This window comes from Polypterus senegalus, chromosome 4 (assembly GCF_016835505.1).
Source record: "Polypterus senegalus isolate Bchr_013 chromosome 4, ASM1683550v1, whole genome shotgun sequence".
In the NCBI taxonomy this organism is placed as follows: domain Eukaryota; kingdom Metazoa; phylum Chordata; class Cladistia; order Polypteriformes; family Polypteridae; genus Polypterus; species Polypterus senegalus.
Window position 1 is genome coordinate 192584307 of NC_053157.1, and position 27059 is coordinate 192611365.

The window sequence follows — 27059 nt, forward strand, 5'->3', positions numbered from 1 at the left end:
GCATCGCCCCTTACTAATAATCCAAAATGCCCACATGCAAGAGCATCTTGCAACTGTGAATTCTGCCCTGCATCCGTTTGCAAGAGCTGCAGTTGCAGCTTTACAAGTCACATGATGTTTGATTTCTAATATTGTAATAAGCTTTGTAATGGTGCCCATGTGAATGAAGCTGATCATGACCCAGGAATACAGAAAAAGAATGATAGACTGAAATTAGCTGTTTTTTAAACAATCAAAAAGAAGGTGATGGAAAAGAAGTGCATATGTAAGAAAAAAGTTTAACTAGCAACCCGTGATGTAATGTTTACAGCTGTCATGCCAGCTGAGGTCATATAATTCAGTAAGGACACAGTTCCCAAGTTTTGCCTCATTTATTTCATCCACAATGATTTACTACCAAAAATATGCAAAAATAGTTTGACATTTTTTTATTGTCTTGATTTATTCATCTAAAACATATAGTGTCACTAGATACCCTGAATGTGGTAAAAGCATCAATTATTTTTCCCTATGCATTTTGAGTGCTATGTTTATAAACAGCGCTCACACAATACATGCTTGTTTTCAGGATTTCTTTCACTCTCTTTATGTTCATTGAAACTGCATTCCTATCTTTTTACTTTTAAGTAGGCATATTATGAGTGTAGAAATGCAAGAAATGATGCTTATCAGCACAGACTGCTCTTGAAAGAGTCCCTGTCAGTTGACAGCAGATTGAGTCAGAGAGAGAGAGATGCAATTGCATGTTGGTGGTAGGAAATTGTAGAAGGGCAGAATTTAGACAAGGAGGAGGACAATGAAGGTGAAGGGGGCAAGCAGCTGCACAGAGTGAAACAGCACAAGCGCCATCACCTGAAACAACTTCTTACAGACGTGGACAAAAAATACAGGGATTGTTATTACAGATGTGCTTCTAATGTGTTGCTCATTTTTCAGGTATTTATAAGTTTAGACAGATAAGAGGTAAGTCTGATGCCATCAGATCCTGAATCTTCTGGGCAAGGAGTTGTAGAGTGGCCGAGATCAGATGAGGAGAATGTTGCCACATAAGTTCAGCATCACTGGACTGCAAAACAGTTGATCATTCTAGAATGTCCTAGCAACCATACTGCAATGATCACAAAAAATATAACTATGGACTGGGATTATTGCGCTGAGTAGTAGATTGATTCAGCAGTAAAGTTTCAAAATTAAATATACAAAAAATTAAAATTAAAAATAATTAAGTATTAAAAATTAGTTTAACAAGGTTAAAAATGTTTAGGGAAGAAATTTCAATGTACATTTGGACAGTTATGGTTATTTAAGGCTTGATTTAAATATAAATATATGCCAGGTCTCTAAGGACCTTAGATATGTAATAGTGTTTGTTCAAAGTCTCATATATAGAAGTGTTAGTCATTTTATTTCACTAGAAATTAGGCTTTTTTACAACAAATTAGCAAAAAAGGAAGAAAAGAATAAAAAAAGCCAAAAACACTTTCAATTCTGGTTATTGATACTGCAGGTTAAGAAATCAGAATCTAAGTGACATGGTGGCCAGTTTAGTCCCTGTCAATGTCTAATTGTGAGACCCTGAGCAAGTCACTTAATATGGCTATGTGCCAATTTTAAAATCATGTGTCTTAACAGTTGTAACAAAGCTTTATATATGTAACATACTTTAAATGGTAAAGCATATTTTTTTCTATCATTAAAGGTTTAGTGGCAGAAATAAATTAGTTCTGTTTCTGTAATTCATCATAGACTGGCACCTTGGACCAAGCTTAAATCTACTTTGAGGGTTACAGTTGCCAGTAATTCAGTCAAGGCCCAAGTGTAGCTAAAATATAAATTATAGATTTAAAGGTTTATAGCATCATTACTGTCACATGCAGACAGTACAATAAAAGTCTCACTTGCATGTGCTAATTAACATGCCACCACCCTCCAGTGCCATAATTAGATTAGATTAGTAATACTTTATTCATTTCCAAGGGGAAATAAAAATTTTGGCAAATCTGAAGAGAAAAAAAAACTGTATTATAATAAACAAATACCTGCCCCCTAAACACATATGAATCTTTGTCAGTTGCAGTAAGGTTGTGAGACTTACCCAGAAGTATCACAGGTTTACATTGAAATTCATTAACATTTGAGTACAGCAGGTCCAGCTTACTGTGTCCACAAAAGAAACATGCCATTAGATCCAAATTGCTGGGATGAAGACACCAGCATTTAGAATGACTTATCTATAGAGTGTTTACCAAAATATTAAAAATATTAGTGAATAGAATTACCTCTGAACACATTTATCATAACCTTGCAGCATAAGAAACATATTCAAAATGGATGAACAGGTAATCTGTTATAGAGAAAAACAATTAAATAAAATCAAAGTTTTAAAAAGTTGTCAAAACCTTTTTGTGATTTTATTTGTAAATTGGCAACTAAGGACAAATACACAATTTTTTTTTTTATTAACCCAGCAAATATACAGGGTGGTCCAGATCTAATTATGTAGATGCAGATCCAGATCGTCTGGATGACTTTGATTTATGCAAGGACGATTCCAGTTCGGTACGAAGGCGATTCACACATTTCTCGATGGTCCGGGATTTTTCAGGTGATTTTCTATGAAATAAACTTAATAAGTTATAGCATGATACATTTTATAATTAGATCTGGACCACCCTATATAATGTGTCACCACTGCCACTGACCATTAAAGAATTTTATATTTATCTTCCTGAACTCTGGGTGTTACCTTTGAAAAGAGATGGACCTGGCAAAATTAAGATTTGGGCAGATATGTGGAAAGTTTATAGAGTTTATAAGTAATATGTAGTGTATAAAGTGTAGACTTGCATGTATTTCAAGTAGAGATGCTTAGTGGAATTCTACAAATGGGTACAAAGACTTGAGGGAATGACGGATGAGAAAGGTTTCAGAGTCCTAGTAAACTTTTTAATGCCCTAGCCCAGGAAGTGTACAGCAAGAATTAAAAAGGCTAATAGAACATTTTGTATATAGTGACTGTACTGCACAGAAGTCAAGGGATATTATCCTTCATCTGCACAGTGTACTTGTGAGGCTTCATTTTAAATGCTTTGTCCATTATTAACCTGCTTAATTCATTTGAGAGTTATAGGCAGCAGAGCCTATGCCAGTAGAATAAGGTTCAAGGCAGGAATCTACTTAGAATTGGGCTTCAGGACATCACAGGGCACGGGTGAACACACACTAGCATGTCACTCTCACTGGAGCAATTTAGAACCCTTTGCAATTTAGCAGTCATACCATTGGAAAACTGGAAGAAGACTAGGGTACTCGGCGTAGACATGCAAACTCCACATGGTGCCTAGGCTGGGATTTCAATCCAGGACTCAAACATTAACCACTGTAGCATGCTTTATTTGTTTTTTGTCTCCATATTATTTGAAGGATATAAGGAATAAATTTAAAGGCAAGTTACAAGATTATAAGAAGGGATCCAGGGCTGTGGGTTATGTGCTACACAGACAAAGCGAAGATGTGTGAAGTCTTTTCATCTTAAAGGGGAAGACATAACTGAAGTAAAATTGTGAAGGAAGCAGGTACGATGGATGCCAGCTGTACACAGAAGGCTTGAAGTGCAGGAAATAAATTTCCAACACAGTAGTACCTTAGGGACATTCAAATCTCAGCTTGACAGTAATTGGTAGAAGTTAGATGAGTAGGATATGTTTTAGATGGCCTCTTCTGACGAAAATGTTTCTTTTGCTCTTAAGATTTCTTTGCATATTTAGCTATCTGTAGTACTGGCTGAGGCTCAAAACATGTAGTAAAACATATATAAATTAATGGAATACTTAGCTACTGTATGCAAACCACAATCCGTTGGTCTTTTCTTGCAGCACTCAAATTAATAGTTGTCCACGCCTATTATCACACAACATAACAATAGAAATAATGTCTTTTTCAACTGTGAATATATATTTTTAGGTATAAAGGACAAATACTGCAGATTTACATTTGGAGTAATTCAATGACAAAATTAGTGCAGGTTAAACAAACAGTCATTCTTTTAAGATCTAAGGTCAGCTTTTTCCTTCGAATCAGACCATTTTCAAATGAATCTAAGTTATATTTAATTATCAACATTTGATGTACCAGCCCTAAATAAGACTCTGTCATTCAAACCTGAAAACTCAGTACTTGGTATATCTAAGCATCATTACTAGTAGCAGCGCCACTTCTTTTAGATTTACTGTGTGTATATACTTATGAGAGGAACGCGAAAAAATAGGCAAATTAAATAAAATGATACATGATAGGAATGCATAAGATACACCCAAAAATGGTCAAGATGAAAAGTCTTCATTTTATGGTATAATCATGTAATGTGTACCAAGTATTATGCAATATGCAGTTGTGAAAGTCAGAGACATTGGCCAACAGTCCTTGAGCAGGCTTCTGATCTTCCCTTGATAGACTCACACACACCCATACAGGGTCAGTTTAGGGTCACTAGTCAAACAAACATGCATTTGCATTGTGATAGAAAGCCAGAGTCCTCTGAGGAAAAAGATGTAGGCACAGGTAGAACATGCCTTTGCCACACAAATGGTACTAAGCCTAAAAAATGAAATTGAGAAATTCAACATAATGATTGAATATACTGAAGCATTCGCTCAAAAGCACCGTGCTGTATATTATGACTGATGTCTTGGTTAATTTTTTTTGTGCCTGTATTTTGTAAAAATGTAACCCCATGAAATATAATGTTTTGCCAGTAACAATTAATAATCTATTATTTTAATGACTATTTTAAGGTAAAATTGTGAGAAGAACTTGAATTGCTGATTATTTTTTAATACCGATCCATAAATGACATTACCTTTTTCTTTAGAAGACATTACAAAGATAATGTTTGACTGGTAAATGGTAAGCAATAGACAATGGGTTTTTTTGGGGACCAGGCTAACCGTTGGTTTTTCTCTTACTTGCCAACCACCATTGCACACCTTCATGCATGTTCTTGCCAAATACTTAGCCTGCTGTTTTTCTACCAGTTCAACATTGTCCTGTCCACCAGAAAATAACTTTTTTTGTTAGCATTTCACATCCCTGAGCCCTTTTCTTTCAGGACAACCCATGCCACCTATCTCATGATAGTGCAATAATAAATTAACGTTTCTTCTCCTGTTCCCATGACATGCATGTTTGATAACTCTAAACTGATCCAAGATGGGTGATTGTAGGTGTGTGCACTACAGTGGACTGATACCTTGTGTCTCATGGACAGTGCGGTGAGGTAACTGGTTTAAGTGGTTTGAAGACTGATGAGTTGACAGTTAATGTAGGTGGAATAAAGTTTGTTTCCTTAACTATACAGCCCAATATTGTACTATAATTGATAATGTGATGTTTGCTTTATTGAACAGTAAGAAATGATTCTACAAAATTCATATCTACATTTTCCATACTGTTTTTTTTCTGATTTGGGTCACTGGGAGCCTCAGCCTAGAGCAAGTGTTAGAGCACAAGCCAGGATCCCACCCTGATCAGTGTGCAATCTTGTCATAGGCACACTTGTAGTGGCTGGAAATGCTGCATCTCAATAAAGACACAATTCACATGCAGTGCAGTGTGGGAGGAGGTGGGGTGACGAGTAAAGAGGCAACAGTTATGTATATAGTTTAAGCACGTTCAATAATGAATTCAGTTGTTTTGCCTGCATTGAGAAAATGTTGTCTGGCGTGTTTTCTTCCCTCACAGGGTGTTACATAGTAACACACGGCCAATTTAAAATTGCCATTCAATCTAACAGGTGGGTTTGGAGATGTGGGAGGAAAACTGGACTATCCTGAGAACACCCTGTACCGGGACAGAGAATGTGTAAACTGCACACAAGCAATGGTCGGGCCCCTTAACCTCGGCCCAACTGTGCTGCTCAAATGACTATTTTATTTAGTATCATTACATTCAATTTTCTCTGCATCCTTTGAAAATATTGCAATACATTTTTATTCAGAAATAACATCCTATGCAAATAATCTATCATCTGTAAAGTGAAGGACTTTGTCAGCATGCATCTGCGACAAGGAAGAAGGTCATATACTGTAGGTAAAACTTTGTGCCTCTAACTTTATATTCTATTTCTGGTAAGCATTCGGAAAACCTTGACCTGTTTTTTTTTTCCTTTTACCAAATATTTATTCTAAGAGGCCCACAAAAAATCAGGTATGTATTGATATTGAATTTATTAATCAAAGCTGACAGCCATTCCACTGCATTAATTCACCTATAATTGCCATGGATAAGACTTGAGCTGACAAAGAAAACTGCCTAAACAAATACAAAATGTGGAGGCTGATTTTCTTTAGAAGAGTTTTATATGTCTGTCTATCTTTATGCTTCATCACCAATTAATACTCCTCATTATTCTGTCAAAACCCACACAGAAAAATGTCCATCTGTCTGTTTGAATTTCTTAGAAGCTGTCAGAGTTGTCAAAACAGCAAACTTGGGGCTCTGGCAATTGTTCTCTTGCTTCACAGCATTTATTGCTTGGTGTCCTCGTGTATTGGCAGGTTATGTCAGCTTTCTGGAGTCCATACTGGTTTACTCATATGAATGCAAATGTAAACGCGTACAAAGTTTTTTTCATACTCTGTAGTTAATGTGTAAAATACCCCATGCTAATCAGGGGTTCAGTTTGTGCTTCAGTGCTCACTGAACAATGAAATGTTATTGTAGTACAAAGGAGTAGCGAATAAATTAGTTATGGAGAATGCTATCAGTTGCAATATGCATGACTTAAATGAATAAATCAAATGATTCATGGTATCTGCGAACAAAAGCCATGCCACCTTGTACTTCTGGCCAGCATCTTGCAGAACATCTACTTTTCATGACATACAGTATATGCGTTAAAAGCTGTGTATGTTGTTATGCCATGGCTGCCTCATTAGGCAGATTATGATAATTGCACACTGTGAACCAATTTGCTACGGAGTTACCCTCCCACAGAAAAGCTCTACAGCTGTAATTAATTAAGAGCTTGGAAGGCAGAAATACACCATTTCTAAAGTAAAGCAGGCTAAAATTAAAAGAACACCATAATAATTACATGATTATTAAATCCTATTTGACCATATTATAGTAAGCATTGAGTTAGAAGGAGTGATGCAATGATTGAATAATGTCCACTAATGGGCTTCTTTATTGAATAAACAGGAACATGATACACTAAGTTTACTCTCCCTTTGATACAAACCATAGGAAATACTTTCACAACTAATTCAAACTGGGGATGAGACATAGCTAATACCATGCTGTTTTTTTTGCAACATGAACAGTGTTGCTATCACCTTACCAGTAGTCACCATCACATTTTTCCATATTAGTGAGACAAACACCTGTGTGAGGCTCCTGTTTACAGTATTTATTTTCTCCTTAGGACTCTTTGACCACTTTATCAAGGAGGATTACCTGTCAAAAGATGCACTCTTCTTCTTTGCTGGATGCTAGCTGACACTCAAGGACCCAACTCTGCCTAGCCTTTGAAGCCTTTGTAGACAGCTACGTTTCCGTCCTTAGTGTAAAGGGCTGTCTGCCAGTTGCTACAATATTTTTTCTCAAACCCAGTTATAGGCACTGAGTGACTTACGAGGTGTGCCAGAAAAGTAATGAGACTGGCAACACTGCAAGCGATCTGACAACGCTGTGCTGTTGTCCTTGATAGAGCACGTGTATCAGTACCCTCCCATAGCTCAGTGCGAGTTTCAACTCCTTCCGTTAACTACATGATTTTTGTGATTGCTATTAGCAAAGTTGTGTTTTTGGTTGTGCGTCACGCAAAATGGAACAGCGGAATTTGGAGCAACGTTGTGCCATTAAATTTTGTGTTAAACCTGGAGAATCGGCAAGTATGACGTTTGAAAAGTTAAAACAGGCCTATGGGGAACATTCTTTATCCCGAGCTCAAGTTTTTCAGGGAGGCCTTCAACTTCGAAAACCAATGAAAACATTGAACGTGTGAACACTCTTGTGAGATCAGACCGTCGTTTAACATTAAGAATGTTGAGTGAACAATTAAATTTGAACAGATTTACCGTTCATCAAATTTTGACTGAACATTTGCACATGCGAAAGGTCTGTGCCAAAATGGTGCAGAAAAACCTCACAAATGAGCAGAAGGACAATCGAAAAAACGCATTCCTGTGGTTCCCCAGCCCCCTTATTCACCTGACCTCAGTCCATGTGACTTTTTCCTTTTTCCTAAACTGAAAAATGTCCTCAAAGGACGTCATTTCTGGACTTTAGAAAACATCCAAAAGAGTGTAATGGACATGCTGAAGACCATACCGGTTGAAGACTTCCAGCGCTGCTACCAACAGTGGGAACAACGTCTCCATCGGTGTGTAGCTGCCCAAGGGAACTACTTTGCAGGGGATAACATTGATGTTTGAAAAAAATAAAAACTTTGGTAAATAAAAAATCAGTCTCATTACTTTTCTGCCACACCTCGTATGATGCCATAATATGTTTTTGAAGTTTATTTTCAGAGACACTACAAACTTTTGATTTTTCAGATGTTCACTGGGTCAAAGGGCTACCATAATCCCCCATATTTTTCACCATGTTGATGCTGTTTTCTTTGAATTCTTTCCCCCTACATAGCTTCCATTCAGACACCCTGCATTTAGTAAATGGTTAAGGAAAAGTATTTTCTTTTAGTTATTATGAATATACTGCACCAGTTTACTTAAAAAAATATGCAAATCTCTTTGTTAAAACCCAATTAATTACAACACAAGTTAAACTTGCCTCATCGTTTTATCATTATGGTATAGTGTATCGTTGTGATTTATCGTTTTGTGCAAGTGACCTATTTCCTCTCAGAACTGATTTATGTACTTGCTGAAGTAGCTTATCGCTATGTTAAGACAAATTGCATTGTACATCATGGAAACGCAAATTACTATACATCATAGAAACAAATTAGCAACTTACTAATCTGAGATATAAGATTGTTCCCTTGAGTCAAACTTTAGCTCCTTGGTATACATACAGTGGGTAAGACTTTACTTCACTGGACTTGCATAATAATTATACCTTCAGTGACATTTACATGATATTCCTCATTTGGGCATCCCCATTGATGGCGGTTTGCATTACAGCTTTAAGTATACAAGATTGATTCCTTGCACACTGTTTTCCAACTGTGCATGTAGATTGCTCTATGTGATCCAGCGCATTTTGTTAATTACTGCAGCGAGTCTAGAAAGGAATAGTATGACTAATGGTGAGTGTGACCAGCTATGGACTGGTGTCTTACTTCTTGTTTTGCATGCAGTACTACCTGTGAAGTTACCAGCTCCTCGGGGGCTGCAAAAAGAAAATTAGTCGATATTTTGTACTTTATAGTTAAACCTGTCAGGTTTGTGTGGCTACTTGGAGCAACTGAGAACAGGGATGTGCTATTTATTTATGCTTCTTTGTCTTTAAAGAAGTAACAAATAAGGCCCCAGTGCCCAGGTGCCACAATAACAGTGTTGCTTTTGGCTAGACTAGACAGTTCACAAAGTAAAAGACAGGCACTGTACACATGTTGAACCCTCAGAACTGTACCTGGCAGAAGGAATGTTGCTTCTCATTCTGATGTGAAGTGTAATATTAAAAGCACATCTGTCTTCAAGAGTGCAGTATGTAGAACGTAGTGGGCATTGACTGTTCGGCTAGGTGTTAGTGGCACACCAGGCCTGTTAAGAAAATACATTCAACAAGGATACAGGCATACAGCTGCATTTTCTCCCACCTGATAACAGTATAAATCAGAGCTGAACGGACATCTTGCAGAGGCCTCTTTGCAGAGACTTCTTGATCCAGAAGTGGACAAAGTGGACTCAAATAAGAACAAAGAGCTGACAGGGGTGGGGGTCGACTTGTTTTTCAATCTCAATCCTATTCTTTGTAAAAATTGATCGGTTTGTATGGAATGATTACAATAAAATTATTTAAAAAAAGAGCAAAGAGCTGTAAATCAAGGAATGACAACTCTGATGGACAGAGGTACTCGTCTATGAGGTGATATTAAATTTTGTAACTGGAAGAGACTTTAATCCAACTAGGAGAAGTTATACATTCCATCAAAACTCACTGCACTTCTTCTTTCGGCTGCTTCCATTTTGGGTTGCCACAGTGGATCATTTTCTTCCATATCTTTCTGTCCTCTGCATCTTGGGTGTAAAAGAACATCACCTGCATGTCCTCTCTCACCACATCCATAAACCTTCTCTTAGGCCTACCTCTTTTTCTCTTGCCTGGCAACTCTATCCTTAGTATCCTTCTCCCAATATACTTAGAATTGTTCCTCTGCACATGTCCAAACCAGCGCAATCTTGCCTCTCTGACTTTGTCTCCCAACCGTCCAACCTAAGCTGACCCTCTAATGTACTCATTTCTAATCCTATCCATCCTCGTCACACCCAATGCAAATCTTAGCATCTTTAACTCTGCCACCTCCAGCTCTGTCTCCTGCTTTCTGGTCTGTGCTCTGTCTCCAACCCATATAGCATAGCTGGCCTCACTAATGTCCTGTAGACCTTCCTTTTCACTCTTGCTGATATCCGTCTGTCACAAATCACTCCTGACACTCTTCTCTATTCCACCCTGCCTGCACTCTCTTTTTCACCTCTCTTCCACAATCCCCATTACTCTGTATTGTTGATCCCAAGTATTTAAACTCATCCACCTTCGCCAACTCTACTCCTTGCATCCTCACCATTCCACTGACCTGCCATTTCTCATTTACACACATGTATTCTGTCTTGTTCCTACTGACCTTTATTCCTCTCCTCTCTAGAGCATATCTCCACCTCTCCAGGGTCTTCTCAATCTGCTCCCTACTATCGTTACAGATCACAATATCAGCAAACATCATAGTCCATGGGAACTCCTGTCTAATCTCGTCTATCAACCTGTCCATCACAATTGCAAATGAGAAAGGGCTCAGAGCTGATCCCTGATATAATCCCACCTTCACCTTGAATGCATCTGTCACTCCTACCACAGACCTCACCACAGTCACACTTCCCTCGTACATATCCTGTACAACTCTTACATACTTCTCTGCCACTTCCAACTTCTTCATACAATACCACAGCTCCTTTTGGGGCACCCTGTCATATGCTTTCTCCAGGTCCACAAAGATGCAATACAACTCCTTCTGGCCTTCTCTATACTTCTCCATCAACACCCTCAGAGCAAACATCACATCTGTGGTGCTCTTTCTTGGCATGAATCCATACTGCTGCTCACTAATCATCACCTCACTTCTTAACCTAGCTTCTACTACTCTTTCCCATAACTTCATGCTGTGGCTGATCAATTTTATCCCCCTGTAGTTAATACAGACCTTCACACCCCCCAGTACACTTCTTCTCCAGTCCTCAGGCATCCTCTCACTTTCCAAGATTCCATTAAACAATCTGGTTAAAAACTCCACTGCCATCTCTCCTAAACATATCCATGCTTCCAAGGGTATGTCGTCTGGACAAACGGCTTTTCCATTCTTCATCCTCTTCATAGCTGTCTTTACTTCCTCCTTGCTATTCAGTTGCACTTACTGATCCACTATCTCCACATCATCCAACCTCTTCTCTCTCACTCTGTCGTTCTCTTCATTCATAAGTACTTTTTCCATCTGCTCAACACACTCTCCTCGCTTGTGAGTACGTTTTCATCTTTATCCTTTATTACCCTAACCTGCTGCACATCTTTCCCAGCTCAGTCCCTCTGTCTAGCCAATCGGTACAGGTCATCTTCTCCCTCTTTAGTGTCCAACCTCTCTTTCAACTCATCATACACTTTTTCTTTAGCCTTTGCCACCTCTCTGTTCTCCTTGCGCCTTATCTCCTTGTACTCTTGTCTACTTTCTGCATCTCTCTGTCTTTTTTCTTTTTTGCCATCCTCTTCTTCTGCATACTCTCCAGTATTTCCCCATTCCACCACCAGATTTCCTTTTCCTCCTTCCTCTGTCCAGATGTCATGCCAAGCACCCTTCTTGCTGTCACCCTTACTACCTCTACTGTAGTTTCCCAACTCTCTGGTAATTCCTCACTACCACCCAGTGCCTGTCTCACCTTCTCCCTAAACTCAACCTTGCAGTCTTCCTTTTTCAACTTCCACCATTTGATCCTTGACTCTGCCTTCACTCTCTTCCTCTTCTTGATCTCCAGTGTCATCCTACAGACCACCATCCTATGCTGCTTAACTACACTTTCCCCTTCCACTACTTTGCAGTCTTCAGTCTCCTTCAGATTGACTCTTCTGCATAGGATGTAATCTACCTGTGTACATCTTGTACATCACCCTATGTTCCTCCCTCTTCTTAAAATATGTATTCACCACAGCCATGCCCATTCTTTTGGCAAAATCCACTATCCTCTGACCTTCTTCATTCCTCTCCTTGACACCATACCTACCCATCACCTCCTCATCTCCTCTGTTCCCTTCACCAACATGGCCATTGAAATCCGCTCCAATCACCACTTTCTTTCCCTTGGGTACACTGTTCATCACTTCATCCAACTCACTCCAAAAATCTTCTTTCTCTTCCATCGCATACCCAACTTGCTGGGCATATGCACTAACAACATTCATCATCACACCTCCAATTTCCAGCTTCGTAATCATTACTCTGTCTGGCATTCTTTTCACCTCTAGGACACTTTTGACATACTGTTCCTTCAGAATAACCCCTACTCCATTTCTCCTCCTATCCACACCATGATAGAACAATTTGAATCCACCTCTGATCCACCTGGCCTTACTCTTCGTCTATTTAGTCTCTTGCATGCACAATATATCAGTCTTCCTTCTCTCTATCATATCGGCTAACTCTCTTCTCTCACCAGTCATACTGCCAACATTCAAAGTTCCTACCCTCAGTTCCACTCTCTTTACCTTCCTCCTCTCCTCCTGCCTCAGAACACGTCTCTCCCCTCTTCTTCTCCTTTTTCTTCGGTCAACAGTAGCCCATTTTCCGCCAGCACCCTGTTGACTAACAATACTTGTGGCGGTTGTTGTTAACACGGGGCTTGACTGATCCTGTATGGAAATTTGTATTGTTGTCCGCATATTGATTTGGCAAAATTTTACACCGGATACCCTTCCTGAAGATTCTCTCTATCTTTTCTCATGGGAACTCAATGGAAACTCTCAGGGGATTCCCCTGGGGGACTTTGCTCTAGGTAACTCTCTAAATATGAGTGAAAATCTCAGTGAAAATGAGTGAACAACTCCCCCCCAATAACCAGAAAACTGATGAGCTGCTCTTTCCTCCTTAGTGAGCTAAAGCCAACAAACTTTTCCCTTCTAAACCTAAGAGCTGAGATCCAGTTTGCCAAGCCAAACACAAAGCCAGTCTGGAGGCTGTAAAGCAGCCATCACTTCAAGAAAGAACTTCAGCATTTAAACTCTTGTGCCAGAAAGAGTAGTGCTTTTTCCTATGAAGTTGCAGACAACACATCAAAGGAGTAAGAGATGTTAAGAGATCCTTTGTTATCCTTTGTTATGTATACCCCTAGGAACTTAAAACTCTCTACACATTCCACTTCATTACTATGGATATGAAGGGGGGCATTTTCTCTGCTTTTTGTTTTCCTGAAGTCTACAATGATTTCCCTTGTCTTGCTGGTATTAAGGACCAGATTATTATTGATACACCACTTAGCAAGGTGTGCCATTCTCATCCTGGAGGCTGTCTCATCATCATTCAAGGCTAGTCTGACTACTGCTGTGTCACTGGCAAATTTCACTATTGTGTTTGATGGGTATATGGGGGTGCAATTGTGTTTCAGAAGAGTAAAGAGCATTGGGCTCAATACACATCCCTGTGGAGAACCTGTGATCAGGATTAGCATGTATGAAACTTGTTTTCCAATCCTGACACTCTGATCTATTTGTGAGGAAGTTCAACACCCAATAGCAGACAGGGCTGTCCAGACTTAAGTTACTCAGTATGTTTTTCAGTTTGTGAGGATTAATAGTATTAAATGCAGAGCTAAAGTCTATAAATAACATTCTCACATAGGTGTTTTGTTGCTGTAAGTGAGATAGAGCTGTATGAAATGCAATCGAGATAGCATCATCTATAGCGTGGTTTGACTGATAAGCAAACTGGTGTTTATCCAGATCTAGAGGAATGATGGATCTAATATGCAAAAACACAAGTCTCTCCAAACACTCCATGTTTATGGATGTTAGAGCTAGTGGCCGGTAGTCTTCAGGCACTTCACTGCAGACTTCTTGGGCACTGGGATAAATGTAGAAGATCTGAGGCCTGTTGGAGCAACTGCTTGTTGTAGTGAGATATCATTCTGTTTCTTAAGACGACTATGCTTCAGTTACCTTGATATAAGTGTAAAGACTGGAGACCACCTCCAACAACAGAGAAAGGTAATGTAAATAAAGCAGAAGCCTTACAGAATTATTTAATCAATTACTACCATTGCTAAAGGCAAGACCAATAACTGATTAACAGAGGTAAATCTGTCCTCTTTCCCACCATATTGTGATTATCCCTGGGTGGACAAGTTAAAAAGACATCTTTCCATTCTTACACTTCAACCAATAACCTACTTGAGGCCCTCCAAAGAATCTCTATAACCCTAGGTCAGATAGCACCTTTCTTGGTGCCGTATATGCACACTATTGCCCTTACACTAGAGGATGCCAACCTATAACTTGTGTTGGAAGAGAACTAAAAGTTTGACTTTAGTACTGATACCAGCTTTCACACCTCAGTACCATTACCAGAACAATACCAAAGAAAATAACAGATAACTTCCACTCCTTCTCCTGGCTTCCTGCAGCTTTATTCCTCCGGCCTGCACACATGCACTCCTCTGTGCTCCACCACATTAAACATATTTTTTAAGAGGTGAGGAGGTTGTCCCAATCAGAGTTTCAAGTCCAATTAAAAACCTTTATTACACTGAAGATATGTTTCCCACTTTCTGTTTCTAGCCTAATGAAATATGTATCATGTGTGTATATATATCAAAGAGTGTTGGGGAGTGGACAATGCAAGGAGCATGTTAAATAACCAACATTTATTTCCCATATCAAACTTGGTATAATGCTGGTATAGTACTATTTCATAAACTGTCAGTAATTTTTCAGTACTGGAATGCCACCCAACAATATCTGTAACACCCCACAGTGTTTACAACAGGTGCATGTGTAATGCAACAAGATATTCCATTTTGAAAATAGCATGCCGATAAATCTTGATGTTATGTGGGTAAGTCAATAATCATCCACACTTTTGTGAAAATTTTGTTTGGGCTGGCTATACATCTTATGTTACACATTGGTGTAAATAGATTGTGTCTGAGTTCACAATGGTAAAGTTTTGACCTTGATCCGTTAGTTTCTGCTGCTGTTTTCAAGGAATAAACATGACTGTTCTACTCCCTGTTTGCACTAACGAGTAGCAAATAACGACTCCTTTTTTATAGGTGAAATGTGTACCAGGGGCTTAAAATCCATATAAAGATCTTTATGCTATGTGGAGACAGTGTTTTACCAATGTGGAGTGTTATACAAATGGATTGAGAAGTTGAAAAATGATTGGACAAGTTTTAATCATGAAGGAATATCAGGATGCCTGTGCCTACTAGTGACAATACTGAGCAAGTCAATACAATGAATCTTACAAACGGACAAGGATTTTGGCCCTTGGTGCACCTTCAGCCCATAAAAACCAGATCACTGCTCACTGCTCTTCTTTGGTGCAAATGTAGAGTGGAATTGTCATATTTGCTTTTGAAAAATAACAAGAGAAACTGACTGATCAAGGTCAAAACGTTACCACTGTGACCACAGACACACCTTGGTTTCTTCATGTATGTTGGGGAATCTATATGGACTCAAAAAAAAAAATGTATCACAGAAGTGCGGATGATTTTTGACCTGTCCTCATATTTAGCATCTATGCTGCAAACATCATCACAAGGTGATTTTCAAACACAGTGAAGGTCCTTCTTACATTAATTTACAGTCATAAGTTTTATTCTTTTTCATTGTTTTTTTAAACGTTGCACTTTTCATGCATAAGCATGGCAAAGGAAGGTTAGCTGGAAGACAAAGTGCCTGCGCACGCTTTAAAATTGTATTAATTTTAGCAAGTGTAATTCATCAGATTTGTATTTTTTGCTGAGGTGAACTTTTTGGATGGTTAGCACATTTTATAATAGTCTTTTTTCCCCTCCTTAATCTTTGCTGAAGTCACTAACCTGAAACCGATAAGACAACAGCTTTTTGTTGCATATGTTTATGCTGTACTGTATATTTCCAATAGTAGAAATAATTTTTTTTTTTTGGTTTTTTTAAATTTATCTCAAGGATGCCCTTGCTAAAGTGTATGTGTCTTGCCAATCATAGAGGCATACTGAAATACTGTGCAAGACAGATCATTAGTTCATTGTTTAAGTTCTAAGTCCAAATCTGTTTTACAAGGCTGCATTGTGGGGGTAGCCTGAGCCAATCAGCTTATGAAAAGCAGGGACATGTTGCTAGAAGAGATGTCAGTCAGTCACATGGTGCCATTCTACACACTTCCACATCTGGTCAATTTAGAGTTGACAACTTACCTTGTAGGCATAGCATATTACACACAAATGAGCAAACTGAAGACAGCTGGAAACCAGCTTGGGAACTGAATCCAGGTGGGAATTCATCCAGTATGGGATGTCGATCCATAACACAGTACACCCAATCATCCTCACTAACTGGTACTGGGTGAATTTAGTGTCACCATTCAACCTGGTGGAAAACCCACATAACCATGTAGTGAACATACGAATTTTACTCATGCTGACCAGTCTCACTGTAACAATGTTCTGCTTTGCCAACAATCTATTTAAAAGATATTAAAAAGAAAATAAATAACTAGATTTAACAACTTTTTTGTTGCTTGGTGAGTATCTTTGTGACACTGAGTCCTGCATTCAGCAGTTCTAGAGCATTAAAAATTCACACTTAGCCGCAGGACAATGTCAGTGTACATCTGTAGGCAGTAAACTGTGCTTTTCAATTAAAATAAAAAGCTCTGTGTAAATTAAAAAGCATCTGCCATTAACAGCAGGTCCTTACGTATGCACTGGAAATTTACCAACCACTGGAATAGACTGGGAATGTCACACATGAAAAGAGAGTTGTCATTTCTAGTTTATGCTTGTCTGATTTAGGAGGTCAAAGAACAGAAAATGTAGCCTTTGAAGTTTTAAAGCTTGGGAGTTTTAAAGATGAAAAGGATGCTAAAATATAGCCAGTGACTAAAGAGGGAGGGAGAAACAACTGCCTTCATGAATATGTATTACATGGAGGAGAAGGAGGCCAGTTTCTTCCTATTTGCTCTTTTTTTATTGTTTCCAATTTTTGACAAATGTCACACAGATTTATGATATGCATAACACTCAAAAATTAATTTTTAATAGGAAAAATAATTTAATCAGTGTAGCAAAGTCTAAATGAGTGATACAGAAAATAGCCCTTTTTTTGAAGACTTGCATAACAGAAAAGCACTTGTGATGTTATTTGTCTGATAGACTGATCCCTTGTATGAGAGACTTCCTTTATTGCAACCTGTTCCCCACAGCCATCTGCTCTTAAGTTTTATGATTTAAAGTTTCTTTAATTTCTTTTCTGTGGTTTTTTGAACATCTGTGCATATAGTTGGGATTCTTTTACCAAAAGATTATTAACTAGCCTTTAGAACATTAAAACAATCCTGATGAGAACAAGCCATTCAGCCCAACAGAGCTTGCCAGTCCTATCCATGTAATTCTTCGAAAAAAAACATCAAATCTAGTTTTAAAAGTTACTAAAATCTTACTGTCTACCGCGCTACTTGGTAGCTTATTCCAAGTGTCTATGGTTCTTTGTGTAAAGAAAAACTGTGTCCCTGTGTTCTTAATGAACTCATTTTAAAATAAGTGTCTCGATCCACTGTACTAAATCCCTTCAAAATACTAAACACTTCAATCATGTCACCTCTTAATCTTCTTTTGATTTTAGTTTGTATTCAAAAAGTATTGTTGAATTTATATACCTTTTCCGTGTTGCCAATTTTGTTTATTATGAGCGCCACCACTGCGTGGCGTGGCGTGGCTGTTGCTGTGTTGCTAGGTTATCAACCAGTTGTGGATATAAAGGTCACGATGGAAACTTCTTTTCCATCTGAGTTTTTGAAGACAAACCAAAAGAATTAGTGTGTATGCTTACTTTGTTACTGTTCCTGGTAAAATAACCTCTATTCTATATACTGTATTTTTGCCATTTCTTCAAAGATGTCCATGCACAGGACTGCAACGACACAAAATCTGAGTCTTGCGGAACATGCATGCTGACAAAATTTGTACCACTCGGAGCTTTGCCAATTCCAACAGCTACATGAATGCGAAAATAATAAACAGGCATTCAAATCCTGTCAAAAATAAAAGAAAACAGGTACATGATAATATAACTGGAATTATTTTTTTTCCAGTCTTCTGCAATCACTCCTTCCCCCACAGTGATGTTTTAGAAGTCTGTCAAGCATTCAAGTCTATGACCTGTTGTTAAAGGTGACAGTGAGACTTTGGCATCAGGAGGGACATCCAGACTTACATTTTTCTGCTCCAGTGCTAACTTGATGTCTGCAATCTTAAGCACGAAAAATACCAAAGTGGTTTTCTTTGTCTTTTATCATCAGTGGCTTGAATTGAGTGAAGGAAGTGTGTAAAACAGATGAGGGAAGTATATGTAAATTCTGCAATCTAAGATACTTAACAAAAAGGATGCATGGCTAATACAAAATAGTCCCAAGTTATTTTACATCCCTATATGACTTTTTTCCTTTATTGATGGATGCATCTGTCCCTGTAAAAGCACCTGAAAGAAATAATGCAGGTGGCATTTACAGATTCTGACGCTTCCATTCATAATAATGAATGAAAAATTCCAAACAAACATTTGGAAGATGAATGTGCCTAACTTTCTTTGGTAAACATGACTGTAAATTATTGCTATTTTATTAATATGCTTTTTTATTATGCTACTCCAAGTTTCAAAAATGGCTTCCCTTTGAGAATAATATATGCAGTAGTATTTAACATAATTTAGCATATTGTGAAGAAATCAACAGCAGAACATGTGAAAACTGAAAATATTTTGTGTCAGAAACTACAGGAAGGTTGAACCTAAGACCAATGTAATGCTAGATCTGATTTCAGATGAAGGAATGAGCCAAACTGTCCAAGTACCAGATATAATCATCTCTGCATATAATCTGTCTGCAATATTCACATATCTCAATATTTCCCTGTGCATCAACTCATCTGTCTCCATGATTAATTTCAAGTATAAATGCTATGTGTCATATAAGTAAAAAAACCTGAATTCTTGCTCTCACCTATTGTATTTGATTACAAATAAGGGTGAGATATACTGTATGATGCTGTGAAAACTGCAGTTCAAGCACATAATTCATACAGTGCACATTAAAACATGTAATATAGTGGTATGAAACAACATAGAAGATGACACATAATAATAAGTAAAAAGCACATCTTCAGAAATCCTTGTGTAAAGTTGTTTGTATGTCTTATCTGCTGTGATTTCATTATTATGAAGGAGGCTTGGTGAACACCACTAACCAAGAGCCCTAGAAAAATATCCATCTGCATTAACTGTCCAAATTTTCCTGGTGATGATTAGGATTTGAACCTTAGCATAACACTCCCTTGACTAAATCCCCAGCTGTATATCTATATGAATCAACAAAGCATATTAAAATGTGCACGCTTGTGAGTATTAATACATGACTGATGAAAGATTAAGAATTTCCTGGAGATATTTACACACGATGTGAATAAAAGAGATGAACACAGAAAAAAGTTTGGGATAGCCACCCCATATTCTTTGGTCAAGAGAGAAAGAGTTAGTGCACACTGCAAACTCCATGTCCAGCATGGGATTACCATCTTTTAAGCCCTTTAGCTGCCTCCCATGTGCATGTGTGTGACAATGTACATTTATGTATACAGGCAAACATGTTAGTTAGAATATTTGTGCATAAGAGAGTTTGAATGTTCTTTTTGTTTCCTTTAGTGCACTTGCAAGTGATAAAGGTGGCTATGGGCAAGCATATTTAACAGACAGACCTACTGTATTTATCTATCTTATGTGCAGAAAGACCGAGGTCCTAATTTTCATCCCAATGCTACTCACTGGCTTGAATTTCTTGAGTTAATCAACTTCATATCTCTAAAAGCACAATTGTCAGATGACTAAGTAAGAGTAAGTGGGTTACTTACAGTAGTGATGTCTTGTCCTGCACTGTAGTTCCAGTGTATTTTGTCATCAGATGTTTCTTCATGGAATTAGTACTGCTGTAGAGCAACATCTCTATTTTACATAGGGAACACTAATTTTGTAAGAGTTTCAAGTGAAATTCATACAAAACAGACTTTTGGATGATAGTTTGGAAGAGCTAGGTGTAGGTTAGCTCATTCACGCAGGGACCACTAGTCGATTAGGAAAATATGATCCAGGAATATTTTTGTGTCATTTAGTCGATTATATTTGAATAATCGCTGCAGCCCTACGATATAATCATATATATTCACTTAGCATTGAATATATTGGCTCATAGGGCACTTTTGACCTTGCTGATATATCAGCAAACATTGCCAAAACATATTTTTAATCAATTTAGCAAAATTTTGTGTCATGAACTTAAGTCTGCAGTTCTCATTTTAGAAAAGCAGTGCGTTCAAGCTTGGGGGTGTGGTGCAGATGTGTGGTAGCATTGAAGGGTGTTGATGAGGTGATTGGCTGATTATGCATGCACAATACAGGCTTGCATGATTCGAGCATTGGCTTCGTTAGTGCTCCAGGGTGTGTAATTATGCACCTTCACCCACCAACTTTTATAAAGAAGAGTACGAACAGAACAGGGAGGAGAGTTGCAGGAGAAATGCAAAGGCAAAATCGGGTGAGGAAGTAAATGTAGTGGATAGGAGAAGGCAGAGTTTTTGGGCTACTTGAGGTTGCGAAGACAACTATTCTCTGAGAAGTGCCTCCAGTGAATAGTTATGTTTGACCGGGGATTTGCCTTGAACCTACCATGGATTCAGAAAGAGCTGACAGAGCGGATGGGTTGACGGGGGCAGGTAGGTTGGGTGTGGTTTAGGTTTGGGATGGGCAACTAGGTGAGTCTCAGCCAATGCCGATGACGGTAGACGTGACAGGTGTTTGGAGAAGCGAGAGTGATCTGATGAAATGAAGTGAGAAACTTGTGTCAGACTTGATGAGGAGCCTAACTTGATACCTTGGAGCATTTTTTTAATGGAATTGTAAAGTATTTCCTTATCATTGTAATCTCCACCTGAGCACCAATTTTTAGTTGGAATATTTATTGACTGCACTTTATTGTTTGAACTTGGCTTTATTAACCTTGCACTGTTCACTTTAGGATATTGTGAACTAAGTTGTTGTCTCTTACTTGCCGCTGTGCCCATCTCAGTTACGACCTACTAGGGGGTCAAGTTGACAGTTTAGTGTTGGGTATGCCTCCCGGACATTGACCTCTGACATTTTGTTAAACATTTAAGTGTTTGAGTGTACTTTCCAAAAGAATATATAGCAACCAAGGAAGAAGTATTGGATCAGTACTAAAATTTTGACTTTGGTATCAATACCACCTTTTGGACCTCAGTACTTGATAATGGATAGTTCCCCCAGCCTCACATCAGCATTACTGCTCCATTGCACAATTTGCAAATCAATTGAAGGGGTTGTGGGTTTCCCTTGTAGTCTTCAGTGTTTTTTTTATATATAATCTCTATGTATCTATATCTCAATGTATATACAATTGAAGAGCATGGACACAGGGGTTCTCCATGGTGAATTGAGCTAGGTGTAATAAATATATTTTACATCTGGGGGAGGGGGGGACTTTGCAATTGGGCTAATAAATGACTGAGCGTGAAGTGTTTCAAAATTACCATTTTCTTCTGCTACCAAAATTAACAAAATGCTGATACAGTGCCATTTTTAAAAATTGAGTTTTTCAGCTACTTTTCAGTATTAATATACTACACAACCCCTCAAGGTAGGTGCAGATATCCAGAAACCCTCAAAACTATAAGCTATTTTCCTCTCTTTCTGTCCATCTTGGCTCTATGTTGGGAATAACACAGTCTTAGAAGGTGTAACAACTTTTCTGGATCTGTCTGCTGCAGCAGCGTCTCTGCATAAGACAACTGTGCCTGCACATATTAAACCACCTCAAATTGTTTATATTATAACTAGCTAAAACTCCTGCTCAGATTGAAAATCGGCAGCCCCATTGGTCATTTTGTTGTCTTCCAGGTTGTCATCTGTCCCTTCCAGTTGTAGTAGACAGTGTGTGAGAGGGATGAAGAATACTAATGTAGGAAGTATACATTTAGATATTAGCAATGGAGTTGTTTTGGAGAAAGTAAGGAAGTTCTGCTACTTGGGTGATATGTGCAGTCAGACAGAGATGCAGGCAAAACAGCAATAACAATGGCATATGGAAGAAACTCTTGAGGTTTCTGAGTGTGATGTATGGCAGTGAGGTGTGATTAGTTTGAGGCTGAGCTTAAAGCAAAGCTGGAAAGAGTGCAGCATCATGGATTGAAAGGAAGACGTATGCCAAGTTAAGAGAAAGAATTGTTGTGGAGGCCATAGGTGTTGTGCTAAGTTAAAAGACACTTAGATGATATGGGTGTGTGAAGTGAATGGCCAATTATGATTGAATGAACAGAAGCTCCAAGAAGGGGTTTGGGTAAGGCCAAGAGGAAGGCAAAGGATGATGTGGTTTTTAAATGGTGGCAGGTAATACGAAAAGAATGGGTTCACCACAGAGAGTGGAGGAAAAAGATTTGAGGGCAATTGGCTAACCTTAGTAAACCCAGAAAATGTCCATTATACAGGTAATGATGATGATTTAATTAATAGACACTTTTCTCAGCATTGGTGCTGAATTTGATTTACTGAATAAAATCTTTAGATTGGAAAAAAATGGATATACTTTTTTTCTTTATAAGACATCACTGTCATTACTGTGAAAATTAAGATTTATGTCTCTTGCAGTTTAAATATTTTCATTAACCTTGTACCTACCTAAACATAATGCATTGCTGCTAAAGTTGTAGCTTTTTATTTATCTTTTTATTAATTTCATTTTGAGTACATCCTTTATGGGGCAGTGTGGAAGTTCAGTTGTTCCCTTTCATCTCCAGCATTTGGGTTTCCAAATGCACATGCAGAGTTTAAATATTTTCCCTATGCTTCCATGGGATGCTTTTCTTTTCTTTTTAAATATCAAAAGCGTATGTGTATTTTAGATTAATTGCGATGACTGCATGTGTTAACTGAGTGTGAAGGACTTCTTCCACCTTGTGCCCACTTTTTCTAGAATAGAAACTCTAGAATAGGCTCTATTTCTCCCTCAACTGGATAAGCAGATTAGAAATGGGTAGCGTGGTATGTGCTTTATTTCATTTGCTTTACTTGTGTGGAGCAATCAAAAAAAAGGGAAAGACTTAACTAAGGATAACTGAAAAAAGATGTTAGAGGTGATCAACACAAACATCAATGATCAGCTTTATCCTGCTGCCCGAGGATATAATTTTCTCTGATAGACAATAAAAAATACAAAGTCATTGCTTTCACATAGCCTTTGAAACTGTGCATTTTGAGTGCTAGCCTTAAATGGCTTTGTTTTATTTTCCATGCAGACAAAACTTGTGTATCTTGTGCAGTTAACAAATGTAAAGTTTATCTTTTTGATCAAAATTGCATCCTTTTTTTTTGTTTATAATGCATACTGTTTGCGTGTTTATTTTTAAATATATTTGTGATGTATTTATTAATTAATCAAATGATTGATTTATTAATCAATACTTACAACTGTAAAATTTTATAGATTGTTTTTACTTTGTAACACACTGCCACACAAGATTTTGTAAACCATCAGAGAATGTGTTTTCATTTTTTAACACAGTGTTAAAGAATCGTCATTTTTAAGGAGCTGAAACAGACCACTAAGTTTACATGGAGAAAATAAGGACAACTGTTATATGTGGTACACACACTGTACTTTATATATGAATATATAGCACTGCTTGGGCAATGTCTGACCACATATGTCTGTGGTCCCATAAGTTTATAATAGAGTTCAGAAATTCTGATTGGAGAATGGGAAGCAGTGGACAAAACCAGGCGTAGCAAACATAACAGCTTCCTGTGCGCAACTTATGCATCTCAAGACTCTTAATACAAAGTGGTTGTCCTTTCAGTACTGTACAGTGCTTCCTATCTTTATGGTAATATGAAGTTTCTCTACTTAAAAATACAAAGTTTACTGTACAATAGTGTATACTTCGACTCGTAGGCAGCAGCACCCAATCTCACATATGTGCATATTGCACATTTGTGGATCATTGTAGTATTATCTTTCTATATTTAGTCAAAACAGGTATTTTGTAGTATATCATTTAGCTTTGCTGAGTATTGAATTATGTAATATGGTGTTCACATAATATACTATTTCACTGAATGTATCATGGATGTTAAGTGGCAAAACCTGTTTTTATATATATATATGATTGCAAAGAACTACCAGAAAGGGGACTACAAGGACAAACCTGTGTGACAGTTTAATAAACCTATAACAAACACCTAGTGCCTCGGTGTTTCTTGCTGGTTTTGAGGTGGTTGGACCACTTACTCACATACTCCAAGTTGAGTCTTGCGCTCAGAATGAACCCAATTTCCATTTCCATCTCAATTCCTTTCACACTATTCACTTTTCAGTTTGTCCGGTGTTTACCCTTTACTCTCCTCCTGGCTATACATACCATAAATCTCTGAGTGGAAGTTGTTTTCAAAATCACACTTCCAGTCTACCATGAAATACTTCTGGTGCAGGGCAGCTCGATATTGGTAGTGTGTACCTCGTGCTGCAGTTCCCTGTATTGGTGTTTGATAGCCGTGCTTCTTACAAAACTAACAGAGAACATCATAGATTCCCTTATGTTGTATGCTCTCTAGCTGCAATAAATATTCGCTGCTCCTAAATCTACTCCCTTTCTAAGATCTGTTAGAAACTTGAGGTCGTAGACTCTACCATGTTGATTTGTCTGCCTTTTTACACTTGGTGCCCCTGTCTAACACCCATTTAGGCCACCCACTATGTTTGGTGAAAATAAAACATAAACAGCAGGCCCTGACTCTAATTTCTCAAATAATAACCTAATGGAGGTCAGAGATGAAGAAGCAAAGTCTTACTTTGCTCACCTGGCCCTACATGTTTATCGTCATCACTTGCCTATGGACACAAGACCATCAAAATGCCACATTTAAATTCTGGAAATACCACAAAAATAAACACTTGTGCAGTATGTACTTTATGCATTTGTATTTGCTAGCTCTCCAAATAAACTTTTTTTACATAGACTTATTAGTACATAGTAAGTACACAATTACATTCTTATAAGAATATATTATTAAAGTTACAATTATTGATTTGACATTTTAAAAAGTACAATATTTATTATCTTTTTAGTTTCCAGGCATTTCGTTTTACCTAGCTTGAAGTAAACAATATGAGTTCCCAAAATTACACCTACTGCTGCTTTTTTTGTACTTTCCTTTGGCGTGGTTAGTAATATAAAGCATAAAACTAGTGCCTTAGGATAAATGCTGATTCTTACTCTTAGAAAACAAAGCACTTTGAAGCTTTCTTATCTGTTTCTTGCTAGTAAGGGAATAGTTATGCTAGCTGTATGTGAACCGTAAAATGGATCATCACTTATGCAGAGTGATAAACTGTCTGTTTTATGTTTCTTTTATGCTGCAGGTTACAACTTTGGTGAACACCAGCAACAAAGGCCCTTCCAGCAAAAAGAAGGGCCGCTCCAAGAAGGCTCATGTTCTGGCTGCTTCTGTTGAGCAGGCCACACAGAATTTTCTAGAGAAAGGTGAACAGATTGCTAAAGAAAGCCAAGACCTGAAGGATGAGCTAATAGCTGCAGTGGAAGATGTTCGCAAGCAAGGTGCCGTTATTTATATAACCTGTGTGTTTTATTATGCTGTTAATATGTGTGTAGTCTTGCCTGTCCCACTTGGAAGGCACGGTTTCCTTTACTGATAATGATAATGGAAACCTGTGTTCAAGTGCCTAAATGCTATATTGTTTAAAGTTTAAGTGCATTGGAGACAGGAATCATTTATGCGGTCGAGGACAATCCTAATACAACTCAAATGAATTGGTTTATGGGAAATCGACCAACTTATAAAACATTTTGCGTTCTTAATGTGACACTTGCTCTTTGAAAATGTAGCCATGCCGTGTTCCAATTCACCTTTCATAGTCTATGCTAACAGATGTAATGTTTAGGCTCTTTACAATACAGTATATTAACAGCTGAGGTCTGTATGCCAACTGTCTTATATTGGCAGATCATTTGGTTTATAAAACCAGGATAAGACAGTTAAGAAACACACTAGTTTGTACCAGTTAATATGCAGATAATTCATACAGTTCATTTTATACCTTTAATCTAAAAATCACAAAATATTTTTAAACTAAATTGTTTTTGTCATGCATTTTCATATTATTGCATCATCTAAATGGTGTATGTTTTGGTAAATGAAGTCTTGGCTGCAAGGAAAAAAAAAAAGAAAAGAATGCTTCCTTCATAGACTTGGTTGCCTGGATGTATTGTCAGGTTGCTAGGGAGCTTATTCTGGAAGTTGAGCATTATGACGTCAGTATCATGACTTACATACTGGTACCGCGGATCCATCTCTATCTGAGTTTGTGGTTGAATTAAACAAAAAAACCCTTATGTTGAGTAGTATTATTTATTATTATTTACATTTATTTAGCACTTTTCTTAATACTCAAATTGGTTTACATAGACAGAGGGGAACAGCTTCAACCACCTCTAGTGCATAGCACCCTCCTTGATTATGCAATGGCAGCCATTATTGTACCAGTACACTCAACA

At 37.8% G+C, this 27059-nt stretch overlaps 1 protein-coding gene across 2 annotated transcripts in view; it reads left to right on the plus strand.

The window, feature by feature from the left end:
- ctnna2 (catenin (cadherin-associated protein), alpha 2) overlaps positions 1–27059 on the plus strand; it is a 1795296-nt gene that overhangs the window by 381920 nt on the left and 1386317 nt on the right. For both annotated transcript variants that reach the window (XM_039751821.1, XM_039751823.1), the window contains exon 3: positions 25907–26102. In XM_039751821.1, coding sequence (XP_039607755.1) covers positions 25907–26102 — 196 coding nt within the window. The remainder of the gene's footprint in view (positions 1–25906; positions 26103–27059) is intronic.